This window comes from Salvelinus alpinus, chromosome 20, assembly GCF_045679555.1.
Source record: "Salvelinus alpinus chromosome 20, SLU_Salpinus.1, whole genome shotgun sequence".
Taxonomy (NCBI): domain Eukaryota; kingdom Metazoa; phylum Chordata; class Actinopteri; order Salmoniformes; family Salmonidae; genus Salvelinus; species Salvelinus alpinus.
The window spans coordinates 10,336,159-10,359,253 of record NC_092105.1 but is presented as its reverse complement, the minus strand read 5'-3'; the positions used below and the strand labels follow the sequence as shown (position 1 = coordinate 10,359,253).

The 23,095-nt window shown below is 43.9% G+C and overlaps 1 protein-coding gene and 1 pseudogene across 1 annotated transcript; both read right to left on the bottom strand.

Moving 5' to 3' along the window:
- Positions 1 to 5,834: 5,834 nt before the first annotated feature.
- Positions 5,835 to 14,610, bottom strand: LOC139547284 (leukocyte cell-derived chemotaxin 1-like; annotated as a pseudogene).
- Positions 14,611 to 17,912: 3,302 nt separating this feature from the next.
- LOC139546284 (protocadherin-8-like) lies at positions 17,913 to 21,805 on the bottom strand. Its single transcript, XM_071354470.1, has 3 exons — positions 19,142 to 21,805; positions 18,845 to 19,043; positions 17,913 to 18,621 (listed from the first exon to the last, which is right to left on the bottom strand). The coding sequence occupies exons 1-3, from the start codon at positions 21,563 to 21,565 to the stop codon at positions 18,302 to 18,304; spliced, it is 2,943 nt and encodes a 980-aa protein (XP_071210571.1). The 5' UTR covers positions 21,566 to 21,805; the 3' UTR covers positions 17,913 to 18,301.
- Between the last annotated feature and the right edge of the window lie 1,290 nt (positions 21,806 to 23,095).

Sequence of the window (23,095 nt, the reverse complement as noted above, 5' to 3'; positions counted from 1 at the left end):
ACTTCTGAGAGAGACAGAGAGAGCAGTTGTCTCAGACCTTCCCTAAGTAATATCTGTGCACACAAGACCCAGATACGGTTTCCCAGGGTGGCGCCGATACTCCCCAGACTGTGGATTTAATTAACAGTGTGAAATTAATTAATCAGTTGGGTGGCAGGTAAAGGGGACATCTCCCTGGAACTGCTTTCACAACCCAGACAAGCATTCTATGTGTGCTGACAGCTATTCATTTGCAGCATGTTTTATAATGGTGCTTGATTATATATAGAGATGCTGTGGAAAGCAGTGGAGATTAAAAGCATCAAAATAACAGCTCCCCCCCCAAAAAAAAATCAAAGTATGAACCTGTGTTTGATCTGTTCTATAAATTAATTACAAATTTCACTTCTGTATAATAATTTGGTGCAAATTAGATGGAAATGAGATAAAATATTCATTTTGTTATCTAGGGAATCTGCCTGGAGGGGTTTTAGTCTTCAGTCTGGCTCAAAATGCTGTCCATATGGTAATTATGTACAGTAGTGTTGCAGGAGTATTGGTCTGATGCCTACTGGCAGGCAGAGAGGAGTCTGTCTGTGACAAACTGCTGCTAGGACCTGATGTGAGTGGAAGGCGATAATGAGGCTGTTGTAAGACTTAAGTATAGCACCTGCCCCAGGGGTGGCATATCTAAGCACTCAGCCTCTCATTGTTGCATGTGCTGCAGAGGATTAAAAACACATTCACTTTCTTCTTCATAAACTTTGTCAGTACTCCCAGCAACGCTTTGGACAACTTGCGCTTTCATGTCGTAAAGCCTCTTGATATTTGTGTGGAGGAACTTCCTTCTAGCTTCACAGTTTGACATGTGAAGTCTTGATTTGTACCTTGAGATATCTATTGCTCTGCTAAAGTGCATTTAGAACATGAGTACAAAACCAGGGGAAACGTTTCTGCAAACACATTGGGAAAGCTTGAGAAACAACACCATTGTATAATATACACTGAGTGTACAGAACATTAGACTGGCAAAGACTGACCATGGCAGACTGACCAGGTGAATCCAGGAGAAAGCTATGATCCGTTCCCAGGAGAATCCCAGGAGAAAGCTATGACAACTGCGGGAAGAATTGGGTGGGGGGGTGTTCCTAATGTTTTTTTTACTAACAAGGTACAAGTCCAGTAGGGGGACAGGAAGCAGGAAGTGTCCTTCCTTAGGGGTGGTAAACCTTTCTCAAATCAAGTCTATACAATCCCTCTGTCACACCCTGATCTGCTTCACCTGTCTTGTGATTGTCTCCACCCCCTCCAGGTGTCACCCGTCTTCCCCATTATCCCCTGTGTATTTACACCTGTGTTCTCTGTTTTGTCTGTTGCCAGTTTGTTTCGTTTCGTCAAGCCTACCAGTGGTTTTCCCTCTGTTCATGTCTCTTGATTGTTCCTGTTCTCTAGTTTTCTCGGTTTTGACCTTTTCTACCTGCCCTGATCCTGAGCCTGACTGCCGTCCTATACCTTTGCCCCACGTATCTGGATTACTGACCTCTGCCTACACTGACCCTGGGCCTGCCTGCCGTTCTATACCTTTGCCCCACGTATCTGGATTACTGACCTCTGTCTACACTGACCCTGAGCCTGCCTGCCGTCCTATACCTTTGCCCCACGTATCTGGATTACTGACCTCTGTCTACACTGACCCTGAGCCTGCCTGTCGTCCGGTACCTTTGCCCCACGTATCTGGATTACTGACCTCTGCCTACACTGACCCTGAGCCTGCCTGCCGTCCTATACCTTTGCCCCAGGTATCTGGATTACTGACCTCTGCCTACACTGACCCTGGGCCTGCCTGCCGTTCTATACCTTTGCCCCACGTATCTGGATTACTGACCTCTGTCTACACTGACCCTGAGCCTGCCTGTCGTCCGGTACCTTTGCCCCACGTATCTGGATTACTGACCTCTGCCTACACTGACCCTGAGCCTGCCTGTCGTCCGGTACCTTTGCCCCACGTATCTGGATTACTGACCTCTGCCTACACTGACCCTGAGCCTGCCTGTCGTCCGGTACCTTTGCCCCACGTATCTGGATTACTGACCTCTGCCTACACTGACCCTGAGCCTGCCTGTCGTCCGGTACCTTTGCCCCACGTATCTGGATTACTGACCTCTGCCTACACTGACCCTGAGCCTGCCTGTCGTCCGGTACCTTTGCCCCACGTATCTGGATTACTGACCTCTGCCTACACTGACCCTGAGCCTGCCTGTCGTCCTGTACCTTTGCCCCACCTGTCTGGATTATTGACCCCTGCCTGTCCTTTACCTGTCTTTTGCCTGCCCCTGTTGGATGCATAAACTGTGGTTAATTCAACGTTGTCTGCATCTGGGTCTTACCTCAAACATGATACCCTTACTCTCTGTATAATAAAGAAAGCACACCTCTATCATTGTGGCTTTCTCTGTAATCAGACGTAATATGGAAACTCTCACCAGACTTAACATCTCTCTTGTTGTCCCCCACAAAAAGACAATCATCCAGTCCTCTAATGGTCTGTTTACACCTACACTCCACCTACACACAGGTTTAGACATTTAAGTAAAACAAGGACACTATAGATGCAACCTCATTCAATAAACAGAGAGGTTGTTTATTACCTATGCATAGTCACTTTACCCCTACCTACATGTACATATTAACTCAATTACCTTGACTAACCTGTACCTCCACACATTAACTCGGTACTGATACCCCCTGTATATAGCCTCAATGATTTATTTTTTTACTTCAGATTATTTAGTAAATATTTTCTTAACTCTATTTCTTGAACTGCATTGTTGGTTAAAGGCTTGTAAGTAAGCATTTTACGGTAAGGTCTACACCTGTTGTATTCGGCGCATATGACAAATACAATTTGATTTGATTAGATTAGACAGAGAGAGACTGGCACCCAGGAGCATGGCAACATTTCATTAAATTGTGCTTTTTTTTTGTTGGATGCGAGCAGATCTTGATAAGAAATATACAGTTTGAACGGACTGGAATTAACAAGGCAAGACTTCTCGTACAGAACCAGCAGGCATTTAATTAATGGGCATTTGGGGCTTGCATGCTAAAACAGTGAGAGGGAAGGCTGCCACGACAGCCTAATGCAGGACAACTTCAGAGAGACCTGCAAACAGCAGGGAGAGTCAGATCACTAGGCAGAGCTGCTAGTGGTCACTCAACCATGGGATTAAAAAGCTTTTAATCCATGTACCAAAACCAGGCTCATTCTCACCATACCAGAGAAAATAAAAGTAACGTCTAGATGCTGATGTTGCCATGGCAAAAAAAAATCAAGTCGTGTTAGGGCTCTTTTCTGAAAATGCCACTAACAATGAAAGCATTTCAGTGCTCTCTTGTGGGTAAACATAATGAGCAGATGTAAAAGGTTTTCTGTGTACTGGGTTAGGTGCAAAACGGACTGTCACTACCGTTTATTCTGTTCACGTCTGGATGTAATGGCAAACATGCAATCAAATGCAGTGAATGCCTGCCAGAGTGGCTCGGCTACTAATGTGTTAGATGCAACAACAACCCATTGGGCACAGACATCAGTTCAACGTCTATTCCACGTTGGTTCAATGTAATTTCATCGAAATTACGTGGAAAAAACGTTGATTCAACCAGTGTCCCGGGAAAGGAAGCCATGTCCAATAGACAAACCAATATATTCACTGCAAATTCCCCGAAAGTGGAGAAGCTTGATTACTCAGACCACATGTATCAAATAAAATTGTTACTAGGCTAAACTGTCTACATTGTACTACATTGAGGTATATAGGTGCCTGTGAATACCTGTGAATGAAAAAAAAGCCTGTCCTTGTTTCGATGGGCGATAATCAAAGTGCAGGTGGATGCAAGAAAAGGCTGGCTGTCACGGTCGTCGTAATGAATGGACCAAGGCGCAGCGTGCGTAGAGTTCCACATCATTTTAATAAACCCGAAACTCCCTAAACAAAACAAATAAAGCACGAGAACAAACGAAACGTGACGCTACTGTTGTGCACTCAGACAACTAAATGTAGACAAGATCCCACGAATAACCATGGGGAAATGGCTACCTAAATATGATCCCCAATCAGAGACAACGATAAACAGCTGCCTCTGATTGGGAACCATATCAGGCCACCATAGAAATACAAAAACACCTAGATGACCCACCCAAGTCACTATCACGCCCCAACCAACACAGAGAATAAACAGCTTACTATGGTCAGGGCGTGACACTGGCACCCTCCGTCCCTGGGCTGTGGTGGACTCTGTGTCTATGGTTTCCATTAACATGGGAGGGGAGGTTTGCTGTCTGGCTGCTGGGCACAGTGGGTCAGTGTTCAGAAAGGCCTGTTTGTTCCCTGGCCTGAAGGGCTCCCTGGGTAAGCATGGCTCCAGAGGGGAGACAACAACAAGAAAAGGCCCCACTGTCTCAAACTGGGGCTGCTGCTCCTGCAACACATTCATCTCTTTCTCCTCTACAGCGGCACATTTCTCTTCTAAGGGGGGTGAAAGAAAACTCATTTCTTAGAACGCGGCCCGGGGATACCATAACTTCTGTTGTTCTGGGCAATGGATTTCTCTCAGTATAAATGCTTTTTTTTCTTTTCTTGTGGTAGTATTTCCTGTCTTCTTCTCTGGCTGTCTATGGAGTCCGAATGTTTTCCCTAGTGTCTTTTCATTAACAATGATATATCCACTGTTCCTAGGCCGTCATTGAAAATAAGAATTTGTTCTTAACTGACTTGCCTAGTTAAATAAAAAAGAAATGACGTAGGTTCCATGTAGAGTAGGTCTGACACGTATTTTACTAAAGTTCATATCATTCAGACATCCAATAGAGTCAAAATGATCAATTCATTATTTTCTGGTAACCTCATATTCATACACACTTTTCTGACTGTGATTTCCAAGAGATGAAATAGCCGAGGCTAATCTTGCTCCTTGGTGCTGTCGGGTCAGAGATTCAATACGGTTCTGCAATCTGCAGTACAAGTATAGCTCTATTATTGAGGGGACTTTAAAATGGGAGCTGTCTGACACTCGGCGGGTTGATTTAGTTTAATGACCTTGGCAGTGACAGCACAGTGATGGAAATTGGACTCCCTCTGCAAATTTACATCACTTCAGGGTACTTGGGCCCTCTCTTTAGAGGTTGCACTCCAGAACACGAGCCATCAGGAGGTCCTGGATATGTCATGCATGTCACCTTCCTTTAAGTGCATCTGCAGACGTGGGAGGGGGATTAATATTGTATAGCCTACGGAGGCACAGTGGCACTGCAGATGTGATAAGCACCACGGACCCCCCCCCCCCCCCTGAAAACAGGAAAGACCTCTGCACCAAGACAAGCATCTCTTTGTTTTCGTATTTACACTGTTACATGCTTTCAATGGGCGCTTTACAGACAAATCGGATGGAATTTCACATCTGTTGTAATTCGACGGGCAGGGATCGTCCCGTGTGACATCGACTCGATCTCAGTGTGATCCTTTTATATAGGAAGGTGACATGTGGCTTTTGGATAGGCTGCTCTGATTTCCTTTGGTTTCTAGATGTGGAAACATTTAAGATGTATTCCAATCTCGGTTGCGGTGGGGAAATGTTCTGGCCTGGAACGTTGTGATCACGATATGTGGTTGCTTAACCTCCCTCCATGCCTTTCTCCTGTTGTTTCTACTGAAATGTCATTTTTACTCAAACGTCCTCGCAGTTGCCCTGACACCCATTTCACATTAGTTCACATCAACGAAGATGTCAACGTGCACAAATTACATTGCCTTCAACCTGGTGCTGAATTGTGATGGGAATTGTGGTAACCATTGCTGTCACATCAGTTTTAACTGCAGGGCCCCGTACTGCTGAGGAAACAGAACAGACGTTGAATAGATAGATCGACATGAAAATCACTATGTACTGTACTATAGTAACAGAGGTAACATTACAACATAACCGTATCAGTCATAGAAACTGTACATTATCTTCATTAAGCATTTATAAAGATCACTGTATTCGTTTCCATACTTTTCATCAAATACAGTGCTGTGCAAAAAAAAGTATTGGTAGGCTTTGTTTACTGAAAAGATATGTTGAAAGGGGAAGAAAGAAACAAGGTATGTTTATTTCTAAATCAAAAGCTGCAAACTGCTGTGCTACATTTGTTTTTATGTATTTTTTTTCAAGTATTGCCTGCTGAGAAGTACAGTATTGCCTGCTGAGAAGTACAGTATTGCCTGCTGAGAAGTACAGTATTGCCTGCTGAGAAGTACAGTATTGCCTGCTGAGAAGTACAGTATTGCCTGCTGAGATGTACAGTATTGCCTGCTGAGATGTACAGTATTGCCTGCTGAGATGTACAGTATTGCCTGCTGAGAAGTATAGTATTGCCTGCAGAGAAGTACAGTATTGCCTGCTGAGATGTACAGTATTGCCTGCTGAGAAGTACAGTATTGTCTGCTGAGATGTACAGTATTGCCTGCTGAGAAGTACAGTATTGCCTGCTGAGAAGTACAGTATTGCCTGCTGAGATGTACAGTATTGCCTGCTGAGAAGTACAGTATTGCCTGCTGAGAAGTACAGTATTGCCTGCTGAGATGTACAGTATTGCCTGCTGAGATGTACAGTATTGCCTGCTGAGAAGTACAGTATTGCCTGCTGACATGTACAGTATTGCCTGCTGAGAAGTACAGTATTGCCTGCTGAGAAGTACAGTATTGCCTGCTGAGAAGTATTGCCTGCAGAGAAGTATTGCCTGATGAGAAGTATTGCCTCCTGAGAAGTATTGCCTGCAAAGAAATACTGCCTGCTGGTTAGTATTAACCTGCTGAGTAGTATTGCCGGCAGAGAAGTATTGCCGGCAGAAAAGTATTGCCTGCTGAGAAGTATTGCCGGCAGAGAAGTATTGCCTGCTGAGAAGTATTGCCTGCTGAGAAGTATTGCCTGCTGAGATGTATTGCCTGCAGAGAAGTATTGCCTGCAGAGAAGTATTGCCGGCAGAGAAGTATTGCCTGCTGAGAAGTATTGCCTGCTGAGAAGTATTGTCTGCAGAGAAGTATTGCCTGCAGAGAAGGTATACGTGCTGTATATGTTAAACATCGCCTCAAGGGTCCAGGTGGAAATTTGTCTTAACGGGTGTTTTTCTTACTAAATCATGAGCTGTAGTCCCTGTCTCATCCTAACAAACATAACTCACCTGACTCTATCAGGTATTTGCAAGCAAATACAAAGTTACACAATAAATATCTGCATATAAATGACATTGTTGCTTACAGAACATGACCTTTAAGACCTTTGGTGTTTTTGGCTTGAGGAAGTGGGTGTGTACTACTTATACAACCCCTAATATGCACGTCACCCACCAGCGGCAAGGCAGAATATCTCGGTAAGATACCTGGCAGCCTCTGTAGTTGGAGCCCAAGGGTTCGCATATCCTATGACAGTGGGTGTAGCTATGTCGACACTCTGAGCAGCAAATCCCCTGGTGGTCTAGCATGGGATCAAAGGTCATGGCACCCTCCTCTCACTCCCGATCGCACTGTGGAGTGATAGGTAAATTATTTATGTTTCTGCTCGATGTTTTCACGTGATCTTGATATACAGTACATCGTTTCTTTTCAGTTTTCCAACGATCCTCTTTTAGGCATAGCCCACGGTTCTAACGAGCTGAATCATAGCCCACGGTTCTAACGAGCTGAATCATAGCCCACGGTTCTAACGAGCTGAATCATAGCCCACGGTTCTAACGAGCTGAATCATAGCCCACGGTTTCTAACGAGCTGAATCATAGCCCACGGTTTCTAACGAGCTGAATCATAGCCCACGGTTCTAACGAGCTGAATCATAGCCCACGGTTCTAACGAGCTGAATCATAGCCCACGGTTCTAACGAGCTGAATCATAGCCCACGGTTCTAACGAGCTGAATCATAGCCCAAGGTTTCTAACAAGCTGAATCATAGCCCACGGTTCTAACGAGCTGAATCATAGCCCACGGTTCTAACGAGCTGAATCATAGCCCACGGTTTCTAACGAGCTGAATCATAGCCCACGGTTCTAACAAGCTGAATCATAGCCCACGGTTCTAACGAGCTGAATCATAGCCCACGGTTTCTAACGAGCTGAATCATAGCCCACGGTTCTAACGAGCTGAATCATAGCCCACGGTTCTAACGAGCTGAATCATAGCCCACGGTTCTAACGAGCTGAATCATAGCCCACGGTTCTAACGAGCTGAATCATAGCCCACGGTTCTAACGAGCTGAATCATAGCCCACGGTTCTAACGAGCTGAATCATAGCCCACGGTTTCTAACGAGCTGAATCATAGCCCACGGTTCTAACGAGCTGAATCATAGCCCACGGTTCTAACGAGCTGAATCATAGCCCACGGTTCTAACGAGCTGAATCATAGCCCACGGTTTCTAACGAGCTGAATCATAGCCCACGGTTTCTAACGAGCTGAATCATAGCCCACGGTTTCTAACGAGCTGAATCATAACCCAAGGTTTCTAACGAGCTGAATCATAACCCAAGTTTCTAACAAGCTGAATCATAGCCCAAGGTTTCTAACGAGCTGAATCATAGCCCACGGTTCTAACGAGCTGAATCATAGCCCACGGTTTCTAACGAGCTGAATCATAGCCCACGGTTCTAACAAGCTGAATCATAGTCCACGGTTCTAACGAGCTGAATCATAGCCCACGGTTCTAACGAGCTGAATCATAGCCCACGGTTCTAACGAGCTGAATCATAGCCCACGGTTCTAACGAGCTGAATCATAGCCCACGGTTTCTAACGAGCTGAATCATAGCCCACGGTTTCTAACGAGCTGAATCATAGCCCAAGGTTTCTAACGAGTTGAATCATAGCCCACGGTTTCTAACGAGCTGAATCATAGCCCACGGTTTCTAACGAGTTGAATCATAGCCCAAGGTTTCTAACGAGCTGAATCATAGCCCAAGTTTCTAACAAGCTGAATCATAGCCCAAGGTTTCTAACGAGCTGAATCATAGCTCAAGTTTCTAACAAGCTGAATCATAGCCCACGGTTTCTAACGAGCTGAATCATAGCCCAAGGTTTCTAACGAGTTGAATCATAGCCCACGGTTTCTAACGAGCTGAATCATAGCCCACGGTTTCTAACGAGCTGAATCATAGCCCACCGTTCTAACGAGCTGAATCATAGTCCACGGTTCTAACAAGCTGAATCATAGTCCACGGTTCTAACGAGCTGAATCATAGCCCACGGTTCTAATATGCCTTATTCAACGTGCAGTGGCTAAGAGGGTAATGATTTTCACTTCAGTTTGTGAAACACAGGGCCATGAACATGGGGTGTCTGTTATCACCTACTGCTAGTGACTTTAGATTACTGCCATCTAACACCTACCCACCCAATTACAACAAATTGTGTGATCATTGAACGTGGGTTTGCACAGATCACTTACTGTAGCACACAGACATCCAAACTCACCGTTCAGTGAAGTACTGTGTCTTACAAAGAAAACCAGGGGGGGATAAAATCATATCAAAGCTTGAAGAAAACAACTCCTCTTTAAAGTATACAATATTCTCAGCATTACATGGTAGGGTTTTCTGGGTTGTAGGTAGAGCTTATGAGTCCACGGACTCCTCCTCCCCCTCCTCCTCCCCCTCCTCCCCCTCCACCTCCTCCTCCTCCTCCTCCCCCTCCTCCCCCTCCCCCTCCTCCTCCTCCTCCTCCTCCTCCCCCTCCTCCACCTCCTCCTCCTCCTCCTCCTCCTCCTCCCTCCTCCTCCTCCCCCCTCCTCCTCCTCCCCCTCCTCCTCCACCCCCTCCTCCTCCTCCTCCGTGGAGGTGCTATTCTCTGCATGACTTACTGTGTTCTTCTCCTCAGCAGCTGCCTCAAAATCCTCCATGTCAAACTGACGCTTGGCTCTCTGTGTGTCTCTCGTTCTCCTCTCTCCATCTGTTCCAGGCAGCCACAGGAGGCATGGGTATTGGGTCAACAACCACTAGACACCACACATGTCCTCCGAGCACAATTCTACATACACTCGGTCTCGCTCAGTCGTGCTGAATAATTTAATTAGTTACAATGATATCAAGGATTCCTTGCATATTTCAAGATCATGATTTTTTTAAATGTAAGACAGTAGTTTTTTTTGGTTTAAGTCTCCAAATACCTTGAGTGTGTTCAGTGTCTCACTAACTTTTGAAACACAAATCGGAATGGTAAAAGCATGTAAATAATGTTTGCAGCTCACTGACTGATCTGTGTTTACTATTAGGTGGATGATCAGGACAGTTCTACTGTAAATGAGGATTCCCTGTTCTACAACACTCCTGTCACATCTCTGTCACATCTCATTCTATCACATCTCATTCTATAATAACTACAGGTAACTAGTTTACATTCTATCACATATCATTCTATAATAACTACAGGTAACTAGTTTACATTCTATCACATATCATTCTATAATAACTACAGGTAACTAGTTTACATTCTATCACATCTCATTCTATAATAACGACAGGTAACTGCCAAAATAAAGGAAACACCAACATAAAGTGTCTTAATAGGGCGTTGGGCACCACGAGCCACCAGAACAGCTTCAATGCACCTTGGCATAGATTCTACTAGTGTCTAGAACTCTATTGGAGGGATGCGACATCATTTGTCGATGAGAAATTCCATAATTTGTTTTTATGTTGATGGTGGTGTAAAACGCAGTTTCAGTCGCCGCTCCAGAATCTCTATAATCTCTGTTAGCTGAATATCTCCATCACAATCTACAATCTCAGTTACCTGACTATCTATATCACAATCTATAATCTCTTTATATCACAACTTTATCTCTATCACAATCTATAATCTCAGTTACCTGCATATCTATATCACAATCTATAATCTCAGGTACCTGAAGATCTCTATCACAATTTATAATCTCAGTTACCTAAACATCTCTATCACAATCTATAATCTCAGTTACCTGAATATCTCTATCACAATCTATAATCTCAGTTACCTGAATATCTCTATCACAATATATATTCTCATTATATGACAACTATATATCTACCACAATCTATAATCTCAGTTAGCTGAATACCTCTATCAGAATCTATAATCTCAGTTACCTGAACATCTCTATCACAATCTATAATCTCAGTTACCTGAATATCTCTATCACAATCTATAATCTCAGTTACTTGAACGTCTCTATCACAATCTATAATCTCAGTTACCTAAACATCTCTATCACAATCTATAATCTCAGTTACCTGAATATCTCTATCACAATATATATTCTCATTATATAACAACTATATATCTACCACAATCTATAATCTCAGTTAGCTGAATACCTCTATCAGAATCTATAATCAGTTACCTGAATATCTCTATCTCAATCTATAATCTCGTTATATAACAACTATATATCTTATTCTATCACTGAGCCATGTGAATAGCAGGAGCCATGAGAGAGGAACCTTTAGGATATGTGGGTTGGAGCCAGAAGATGGGCAGGTCTCCACAGAGGTCCAGGATCTTGTGCTGAGGAAGCTGCTGTTCTTCAGGGGCCGGTCAGCAGCTACCCAGATCAGAGACTTCTCGTCAAACTTCACTGGCATTATTTCGCCTTCCTGACTGTGCGAAATACACCTCATCGTGCCATTACTCCTACATTATGTCCACAGGCTTATCAATCGGGCATTAAAATGTCATTCCATTTCAAAATATATTTGTTTCTATAAAGCCCAATCGACTACTGGATTATTGACATGTCCTTGAGTATCTAGAACAGATGGGGGGGGGGGGGGGGGTCTATACTTTAGCATAAAGTTAGTAATATATTCAGTTCTAACATTATGTTTAAGTTATGTTTAGTAAAGCTCACCGTACCAGGTCAAACCTCAGTGTGTCACGCCCTGGCCTTAGTTATCTTTGTTTTCTGTATTATTTTGGTTAGGTCAGGGTGTGACAGGGGGGATGTTTGTGTGTATTTGTCTCGTCTTGGGTGGTTGTATTGTATAGGGGGTTTTGTAGAGGTTATGGGGTTGTGTTTAGTGTAGGTGTCTAGGTATGTCTATGGTTGCCTGAATGGTTCTCAATCAGAGACAGCTGTCTATCATTGTCTCTGATTGGGAGCCATATTTAAGGCAGCCATAGGCATTAGGCTATTGTGGATAATTGTCTATGTCTGTTGCATGTGTGCACGTAGTTTGTTTAGCTTCACGATCGTTTTTTGTTAGTTTGTAAGTGTTTTTGTTTGTCTTCATTAAAGAAGATGTCTTATTATCACGCTGCGCCTTGGTCCACTCTTTCACCTCAAGACGATCGTGACACAGTGACTCCTTGTTGAGTGTCTTGACCTCTGGAATGTCTTGATTTGAGATTTAGTATAATGCTTCTCCCCTCCAGAGAACTGAATTCCTGTAAGTCACAGAGTCACAGAGAGTCACAGAGATGGGATATTTACACTCACAACTTTGCAACACATGCCAACTCTCAGTTGAACTACTTCAAAGAGAAAATAAGGACAACTTCACAGTATGAAAGTCATAAATCTCCAACTCCTCGTCATTTTTACTCACTCCCAGTTCGGAACATTTCCAGATTATTATTGGAATCGATTTCCATGGACCCCTCCTCCACCTTTCCATTGACACTCATACTGTAATGTACATTGTACATCTAATGAGATTGAGAAAAAAATTACAGTTGCAAGGATATTCAAGGTTATGCATAATACATACAGTAAACACATCTAACTTGCCAGCTATCAACTACACATGGTCAATACCCCTAGTTGTAGAACCCAAAACTACAATTACAATAGCTGAAGATATGGCAGGAGGCTTTCTAACAGTAATATTCACTGCAAGGTCCTGCCATGACACAATACTTCAAACTGCCTCCCTCCTCGTGTTCTCCTGTGCAGCACTTAAAAGACCGTATGATGTGTAGTCCAATCACATAGCTGATTTGAATAGAACGTCTCAGAGGGAGGGCAGCAGGGCCTTGACATGGATCTATCCTGAGATGTTTTGCCCTACAGGTGAGCCCATTATTACATAAATAAATATTCAAGTATCTCTAATGAGACAGTCACCACCACCAGGCCTTAGTTACATGCCCAAAATATTCACATCAAAGCTATGTGATTCTAATGTGAAATTCAATAGGTTGGTATCGAAATAACGTAATTATCTAACAGATGTTTAATAGGATTCCGACCAGCAAATCTAAATGTAATTTCCAATGTCCAACACACCATTCACTGCCAGGCTATATTAGATAGTTGTTTTATGATGAATGATAGACATTATGCAGAGATTTGTTAACTAAGATATCATATTTTTTGATGTTCTACTGTGCTTGACAGTGAAAAAGGTGCAGCGCCTGCAGCATACCACTTGGTCCCAGGGTACAGGTAGACCATCAAAAATCTCCCACCTGACGTTGAGGTAGGTTTACCTGTCTCGTCTGCATTTTAAACGGTAAATTACATAATAAAATGACCCATATTGAGGCACATGAAGGATAAATTAAGTCTTACATTTTTGTCACTGACTTTCCAAAGGTAAAAAGCTCTAATGGATCCGCAAAGCATCAACACTGCCCCGGCGACGAGAGCCGCAACCCCAAATCTCAAGAGATGACCAACAGCAACAGGAGGCTTCGCAGCCGACAAACTGTATGTCACGCCCTGATCTGTTTCACCTGTTCCTGTGATTGTCTCCACCCCCTCCAGGTGTCACTTATTTTCCCCAGTGTATTTATCCCTGTGTTTCCTGTCTCTCTGTGCCAGTTCGTCTTGTATGTTTAGTCAAGTCAACCAGCGTGTTTTCCCCGTACTCCTTTTCTATTCTCTTTTTGATAGTCTTCCCGGTTTTGACCCCTGCCTGATTCTGGACTACTTTCCCGCCTGCCTGATCATCCTGCCTGCCCTTCGGTACCTATAGGACAAAATCTGGTTTTTACCTTTTTTCCTGTCCACGACCATTCTCTTGCCTACCCCTTTGGATTAATAAACATTGTAAGACTCCAACCATCTGCCTCCTGTGTCTGCATCTGGGTCCCGCCTTGTGCCTTGATACTGTATGCCTTTAGAAAGGTCAGAATGCTAAGTGAGCAGCAACGCACACAGTCAATATCAAAGCAAAGCCCCACGAGAAAATCATTTTCCCTTTGCAATTCAAACTTCGCAAACTCAAAATAAGATAATAGACTACAGCGCCCAGGAAAATTTATTGGAATTATTGCATTTAGGCTACTTACAGGTGTCACGAACCAGCTCAAAGCCCGTAACAAAAAGGGAGAAAACATGGAGATAAGGAATAACAAAAATATATTTAATTACTGAAGTAACCTATATAGAATAAAGAATGGTGTACGTAGTCAGTAGTGTAAGTGAGTGGTTGTGTGCATAGATGTGATAATGACGGGTGTTGAAAGGGTCCAAAGCAAACAAACAAAATGCCACAACCAACATCCAACAGTGTGTCTGCATGGAGAGAGTCTCCTCAATGAATGGGGAAGAGGTGTATTTATCCCGGGACACACCTGGGCCCAGGTTTGTCCCATTTCGCTGACGACCCTCCCGGCTCCGCCCACCGACATCCTAATAAGGAAAACAAGAGCAAAGAGAAAGAATTCGGCAGACAGAGTGGGAGGGTTGTCACACAGGTGGTAGGCATTGTTGAAAGTCCTGTGAAATTTTGACTTTTTCAGAAGTCTCGCCCATGATGCCGTCTGTATAATGGCCACCGGTGTTGATTATGTTGGTCAAAAGGGCCACAAGTCCAGTTTCAAAACTTCATTGTGAATGACGTGACGTGCCACTGGCGGAGGGCAAGAGAAATTAAGGTAGTTGAGGAAATGGTGCTTTGGCAGCAAAAGGGAATTGCAGTGAATTCATATCAAGTCTTCACAACACGGTGGTGTTCTTTAATGGTTTGTCTACAGTCCATGTAGTTCAACAAGTTGAAGCATGAGGTTAATACACAGACCACAGCCTGGCTACATGCTATCAATTTTTATAACTGTTTTGGCATAGGGTTAGTATGCCAGTTCTTAAATGTCTGCACTAATGAGATATGTAACTGTTACAGGTGTTCATGGAATGAATCCACAAGAAGTTCAGATAAGTAAGCCCTGGTACGCTAAAGTTTCCCACAGCTTTGGCCAAGAGGTCCTGACCTTTATGGCACAGGAGGTAATAATCTTGCTTTGTAACAAGTTGGTTCAAGCTACCCTAGCTGGCCCCTGATCATTACATTGTAGTGACATTGGGGCTACCCCGACCCTGTCAGAGATTGGTTTCATCTGGCCTTCTAATCAGGCATGGCTTATTATGGTTCAGAAGAATGTGTCAGTCTCCAAAACCTTAAATTGGAATTTCATGTGGTTAAATGTCTAGCCAGTCCCTATGTCCATCCTGCTCCCTCAGAGGTGATAACTATAGTCAACCTGCTCCCTCAGAGGTGATAACTGTAGTCATCCTGCTCCCTCAGTGGTGATAACTATAGAGTCATCCTGCTCCCTCAGAGGTGATAACTATAGTCATCCTGCTCCCTCAGAGGTGATAACTATAGTCATCCTGCTCCCTCAGAGGTGATAACTATAGTCATCCTGCTCCCTCAGAGGTGATAACTATAGTCATCCTGCTCCCTCAGAGGTGATAACTATAGTCATCCTGCTCCCTCAGAGGTGATAACTATAGAGTCATCCTGCTCCCTCAGAGGTGATAACTATAGTCATCCTGCTCCCTCAGAGGTGATAACTATAGTCATCCTGCTCCCTCAGAGGTGATAACTATAGAGTCATCCTGCTCCCTCAGAGGTGATAACTATAGAGTCATCCTGCTCCCTCAGAGGTGATAACTATAGTTATACTGCTCCCTCAGAGGTGATAACTATAGAGTCATCCTACTCCATCAGAGGTGATAACTATAGAGTCATCCTGCTCCCTCAGAGGTGATAACTATAGTCATCCTGCTCCCTCAGAGGTGATAACTATAGAGTCATCCTGCTCCCTCAGAGGTGATAACTATAGTCATCCTGCTCCCTCAGAGGTGATAACTATAGAGTCATCCTGCTCCCTCAGAGGTGATAACTATAGAGTCATCCTGCTCCCTCAGAGGTGATAACTATAGAGTCATCCTGCTCCCTCAGAGGTGATAACTATAGTCATCCTGCTCCCTCAGAGGTGATAACTATAGAGTCATCCTGCTCCCTCAGAGGTGATAACTATAGAGTCATCCTGCTCCCTCAGAGGTGATAACTATAGTCATCCTGCTCCCTCAGAGGTGATAACTATAGAGTCATCCTGCTCCCTCAGAGGTGATAACTATAGAGTCATCCTGCTCCCTCAGAGGTGATAACTATAGTCATCCTGCTCCCTCAGAGATGATAACTATAGAGTCATCCTGCTCCCTCAGAGGTGATAACTATAGAGTCATGCTGCTCCCTCAGAGGTGATAACTATAGAGTCATCCTGCTCCCTCAGAGGTGATAACTATAGTCATCCTGCTCCCTCAGAGGTGATAACTATAGAGTCATCCTGCTCCCTCAGAGGTGATAACTATAGAGTCATGCTGCTCCCTCAGAGGTGATAACTATAGTCATCCTGCTCCCTCAGAGGTGATAACTATAGTCATCCTGCTCCCTCAGAGGTGATAACTATAGGGTCATCCTGCTCCCTCAGAGGTGATAACTATAGTCATCCTGCTCCCTCAGAGGTGATAACTATAGTCATCCTGCTCCCTCAGAGGTGATAACTATAGAGTCATCCTGCTCCCTCAGAGGTGATAACTATAGAGTCATGCTGCTCCCTCAGAGGTGATAACTATAGTCATCCTGCTCCCTCAGAGATGATAACTATAGAGTCATCCTGCTCCCTCAGAGGTGATAACTATAGAGTCATGCTGCTCCCTCAGAGGTGATAACTATAGTCATCCTGCTCCCTCAGAGGTGATAACTATAGTCATCCTGCTCCCTCAGAGGTGATAACTATAGAGTCATCCTGCTCCCTCAGAGGTGATAACTATAGAGTCATCCTGCTCCCTCAGAGGTGATAACTATAGAGTCATCTTGCTCCCTCAGAGGTGATAACTAGAGTCATCCTGCTCCCTCAGAGGTGATAACTATAGAGTCATCCTGCTCCCTCAGAGGTGATAACTATAGAGTCATCCTGCTCCCTCAGAGGTGATAACTATAGAGTCATCTTGCTCCCTCAGAGGTGATAACTAGAGTCATCCTGCTCCCTCAGAGGTGATAACTATAGAGTCATCCTGCTCCCTCAGAGGTGATAACTATAGTCATCCTGCTCCCTCAGAGGTGATAACTATAGAGTCATCCTGCTCCCTCAGAGGTGATAACTATAGTCATCCTGCTCCCTCAGAGGTGATAACTATAGAGTCATCCTGCTCCCTCAGAGGTGATAACTATAGAGTCATCCTGCTCCCTCAGAGGTGATAACTATAGTCATCCTGCTCCCTCAGAGATGATAACTATAGAGTCATCCTGCTCCCTCAGAGGTGATAACTATAGAGTCATCCTGCTACCTCAGAGGTGATAACTATAGAGTCATCCTGCTCCCTCAGAGGTGATAACTATAGTCATCCTATATAGAGTCATGCCTCTGAGTCGTATTAGACAAGGATCAACACCATACAGCCGACATGTAACGTTGGTCATTTAGCGTTTCTAAGTTGCAACCTCTGTTGAAATCATGCCTTATCTAATTTGGATGAAGTTAAGCAACGTAACGTAACTGTAATGTAACTTAACGTTGCTATCAGGCAATATATTGCCTGTCGTAACCTACTGCATGAGCTGATTTCTCACTCAATCAAACTGAATGAATGTATGGAAGCACACTGTAGATTTAAGCTGTCTTTTTTTTTACATACAGAACAATAATTTGGTTTCAAATATTTATTTGTGCGACTTAGTGACAAAATTTACAACAAACATGTTCATATTTTGATATTGATTGTTTCCCACTTGACAAAGGGTTCTTTCAGCCTAAAGGTCCAATGGCCATGCTTTTAAATAGTAAAAGTTCAAACATGCTCTTCCAAATTTATAATACATTTGTAGTTTACATTGAATCATTATGAAAAAATATATTCTTCATTTATAAAATCTTGCATATGACACGTTATACAATAAACAGTCATACAGTATACAGTATATGGGAACAATCACACAAAACACTTACCGTAACACTAACATTGAAACAATAGGCTATACAGTATTTAAAGATGCATATGACTCATTACATTAGCTTTGATTATTGTCCATTTAATTTAAGAGTGTCCATACTCCGGGAGGGATATCTCACCAGTCTCTAGTATCCTGGCTGGTGTTGGTGGACAAACCAGAATATAATCAAATTCTTGGTGCTGGACTTTTTCATAGACGCTTTGCAGACCGTTGGTCTTGGGTAGGTGAGCCTGTTGGTAGTAGGTGTCTCTTTGCAGAGTGTTTCGTGGCAACGAGGCTGTCTTGGAGAAGGTTGAGAGGTGTGGTCCGTGGGAGAGGCTGGTGTTGGGTCTAGAGGCTGAAGGGCTCCAGCATCGGTCTGAGTGGCCTAGGATTTTACACTCACTGGTGCAGGCCCAGAGACCTGTGGAAACAACAGCCAAAACTGTTAGCCCTTGGTGAACCGTGCTGCATATGTTGGGGTATAATAGCCTGGATTTTATGATACACTATTATCATTTAACATCTGACCATAAAGACCTTGAGAACATCACAGAGGGTGATGCCTTTTATGGATTTTTTTTATAATGTGTCATTACTGTGTCTAAAATCACATGAACATCCTGTGATTGATTAGTAGTACTTACTGTTTATCGGTGGGGAGTCTTTTTTGTGTCCATCTCCACTGATGTCAGAGTCACTGTCATTAAAGTCACTGTCTCCTTTCCCACTGTCCTTCCCACTGAACTGAGGATCTCTGGCTGAGATGGTTGTGAATGAGTTGCCCTTCCATATGGTTATGGGTCGGAGGGTTTCTTTCCTATAGCCGGGCAGTGTTGAATAACCCTGTGAAGAGGCAAACACAATACTCACACATAGAAGTTGTGATGGTGAAAATACTACAACAAAACAGCCAATCCATGCAGTGAGTCACAACGACTTACCTCTAATTTACTCTCCATTATCCTATTGTCAAAGTCACACTCTTGTTCTTGCCTGCCATCACCTGGGGCTGTTTTTATTGTGTTGCTGGAGGCCAACAGTGCTTTCTCAGGAAAAGGGTGCACATCAAACGCATTGCTTTTGTGGTTGGTGATCAATGAATCAATATGGCTGCTCTCCCCATTCTCCACATGTTGTATGTCTACTTTGTCATTGCATCCCGCCTCTCTCTTCTCCCGTTTGTGTCGACTGCAGGTGGTAGTGATCAGGATGATGCCTAGCAAGAGGAGGGAGCAGCTCCCTGCTAAGGCAATGATAATGGCTATGGACATGTCCCATTGAAAGACTTCCTCGCTGTCGTTTTGGACCATAGCAGGAACACTGGGAGGGGTGCCTTCGATGAGAGTGAGGTGTATAGTGGCTGTGGAGGTCAGAGAAGGTGTTCCATTGTCGTTGACAGCCACAAGGACTCTCAGTGTTTCAGACAGGTCGTGGTTCAGCTCACAACTCACATGTAACTTCCCAGTAACCTTGTTAATGGAGAAACCCAAGTGTCCCCCCTCTGTGATATTGTAAGACAGCTGCGCGTTTATGCCTTCATCAGCATCCGTGGCCTTTATCTGGGTTACAACATAACCTGCAGGTGCATGTTTGGGCAGGAAAACCTCAGCAGATCCCTTATTAAGGATGGGCTCCGTGATGGACGGAGCGTTGTCATTCTGATCAACTATTTTTAGATTGATGATGGCACTGCTCTGAAGCTGGGGTGACCCCCCATCGCTTGCCTGGATGCGTACCTCCAGATGTTTCATGACTTCATAGTTGAAGCTTCTCAGTGCATATATTGAACCAGAGATTGCATTTAGAGATACAAACGTGTTGACAGGTGATCCCATTATAACACTGTCTAATAGTCTGAATGTAATTTTGCCATTAGTCCCCAAGTCTGCATCTCTGGCCTCAACAGTTGTAATATATGCCCCTGGTGCATTATTTTCTACGACAGAAACTTCATAGACATGTTTAGTAAAGTGTGGGGCGTTGTCATTCTCGTCGCTTAGCCTTATGGTGTATTGTGTGATTTTTCTCAATGGAGGTGACCCGAAATCTTCAGCCATCACAGTTAAATTGTACTCGCTTATCTTCTCCCTGTCCAGGGCTGCTGCGGTGACAATCATGTAGCTGTCCTCATAGGCCTGTTTAAGTTTGAAATGGTCATGCCCATATAAGGTGCAATGGACCTGGCTGTTAACGCCCGAGTCCCTGTCCGCGGTGCTGATCAGCGCCACTAGGCTGTCCTTGTCTGCGGTCTCGCTGATATATGCGATGCCCGTTGAGATGGAGGTCATTGGCGTAATACTTATTTCTGGGGCATTGTCATTAACGTCTTTGACATTAATTATTATTTTACAGATAGTGGGGATCGGGTTGGCTCCTAGATCAGTCGCCTGCACGTCTAACTCATATGTTTTCTTGGTCTCAAAATCCACTGGGTTCTTGAGTGTTAGGCGCCCGGATTTACTGTACACTTCGAAAAGTGCTCGGATCTCCGCAGAAACCTGTTTTCCGAATCCATAGACCACCTCTCCGTTTAAACCCTCATCTGGATCAACTGCATTTAAGTCCAATAAAACGAATCCAACCGGTGCGTCCTCGGGCAAAGTGACCGAGAAATTATTCTGGTCAAAAACAGGACGGTTGTCATTAAAGTCTGTCACTTTTATTGTTATTTTTGTTGAACCCGAGCTAAATGGGTTTCCTCCGTCGGTGGCAATAAGCTCCATCGCATAAGATGACTGAGTCTCCCTGTCTAACTCTTTCATTAGCACCAACTCCGCATATTTAACCCCATCTGCTCTCAAAAGCACATCAATGGAAAAATGACTGTTGACAGAAATTTGATAGCTTTGGATGTAGTTTGATCCAACGTCTGCGTCCTCGGCTGGGTCCAAAGAAATACGGAACCCCACATCAGCATTTTCAGAGATCTCCACTGTATATTCCTTGTTTGGAAACTCCGGAGAGTTATCATTAATGTCTTTTACCTCCACTTCGACATGAATCAAATTGTACCTCTCTTTTGAAAAGCTGACAACATCAAAAGTGATGAGACACTGTAAAGTGTGCCTGCAGATTCTCTCTCTGTCAATCCTTTCCCCGACAGTAAGCTCCCCGTCGCTTTCTCTCACCCTGACAAAAGAATTGTTGAATTTTTTCATCATTCTAAAATTAGTCTTGGAGCTAAAAGAGCGACTCAAGGACATGTCCTTGGCCAGGTTTCCGATCACTGTTCCTGGACTTCGCTCCTCTTTGGTCTGGTATTTCAGAGTATTTCCCTCAGACTCAGCCAGGGAGACAAATAACATATCTAGTGTTATGAATCCAAAAATCCAACGATGCCAACCTGTTAAAATGCCACGCATCATTTTCAAAGCCCGCAGGTTAAGTTGGTTAGTTTTACAGAGCCAAGCCGCTTCACTTTTACTAAACAGATTAGATCACCTCAAATGGTGAAAATGCCTCCTCTCAACAGCAACAACATCAGCTTCTCTGAACTGTGCTGAAAGTCAAGCAGGCGCGCTTGTTGCCTCCCGCTTTCCTTCCTCACAGCTCCACATCCTGCCGTGGCGGAAGAGTTATAACCCACAGCTCCCCATGCTAAATGAGACGAAGTGTGACCAATCCCACCGCTTTAGAATTAAAAATAGGCAGGCAGTATGAAAGACCTCTAAGCCTGTTTTCAATGTGCATAGAGCTCAAGCAGCAAAATAAAAAAGATTTGGATGGCTTGGAGTCAAGTTTTGCACTGGCTTTGAATGTGTATGCACAGGCATAGCCGGGAGACGTAGGGTGCGGAGTTTGGTGCAGCACCCACTGGTAAAAAAATAATGTATACACTACCAGTCAAAAGTTTGGACACACTTACTCATTCAAGGGTTTTTCTTCATTTGACTATTTTCTACATTGTACTATATGGAATCATGTAGTAACCAAAAAAAGTGTTAAACAAATCAAAATGTATTTTATATTTGAGATTCTTCAAAGTAACCACCCTATGCCTTGATGACAGACAGCTTTACACACTCTTGGAATTCTATCAACCTGCTTCCTGAGGGACGTTTTTCCAACAGTCTTGAAGGCGTTCCAACATATGCTGAGCACTTGTTGACGGCTTTTCCTTCACTCTGCAGTCCAACTCATCCCAAACCATCTCAATTGGGTTGAGGTCGGGGGATTGTTGAGGCCAGGTCATCTGATGCAGCACTCCATCACTCTTCTTCTTGGTCAAATAGCCCTTACACAGCCCGGAGGTGTGTTGGGTCATTGTCCTGTTGAAAAACAAATGATAGCCCCCACTAAGCGCAAACCAGATGGGATGGTGTATCGCTGCAGGATGCTGTGGTAGCCATGCTGGTTAAGTGTGCCTTGAATTCTAAATGAATCACAGACAGTGTCACCAGCAAAGCACCCCCACACCATCCCACCTCCTCCTCCATGCATCACGGTGGGAACCACACATGCAGAGATCATTCGTTCACTTACACGACGGTTAAAACCAAAATGTCAAATTTGGACTCCAGACCAAAGGACAGATTTCCACCGGTCTAATGTCCATTGCTCGTGTTTTTTTGACCAAGTAAGTCACTTCTTCTTATTGGTGTCCTTTGGTAGTGGTTTCTTTGCAGCAATTTGACCATGAGAGCCTTATTCATGCAGTTTCTGAGGCTGGTATCTCTAATGAACTTATCCTCTGAGGCAGAGGTAACTCTTTGTCTTCCTTTCCTGTGGCAGTCCTAATAAGAGCCAGATTCATCATAGCGCCAAATGGTTTTTGCAAATGCACTTGAAGAAATGTTTCCGGATTGAATGACCTTCATGTCTTCATGTCTTAAAGTAAAGTTTTTGCTTATTTGAGCTGTTCTTGCTATAATATGGACTTGGTCTTTTACCAAATA

Coding starts and splice junctions, on each gene's coding strand:
- LOC139546284 (XM_071354470.1), bottom strand. CDS start 21,565: ATGATGCGTGGCATTTTAACAGGTTGGCATCGTTGGATTTTTGGATTC. Junction 19,044..19,141: donor TAATGGAGAGTAAATTAGAG/GTAAGTCGTTGT, acceptor GCCTCTTCACAG/GGTTATTCAACACTGCCCGG. Junction 18,622..18,844: donor AGACTCCCCACCGATAAACA/GTAAGTACTACT, acceptor TTGTTTCCACAG/GTCTCTGGGCCTGCACCAGT.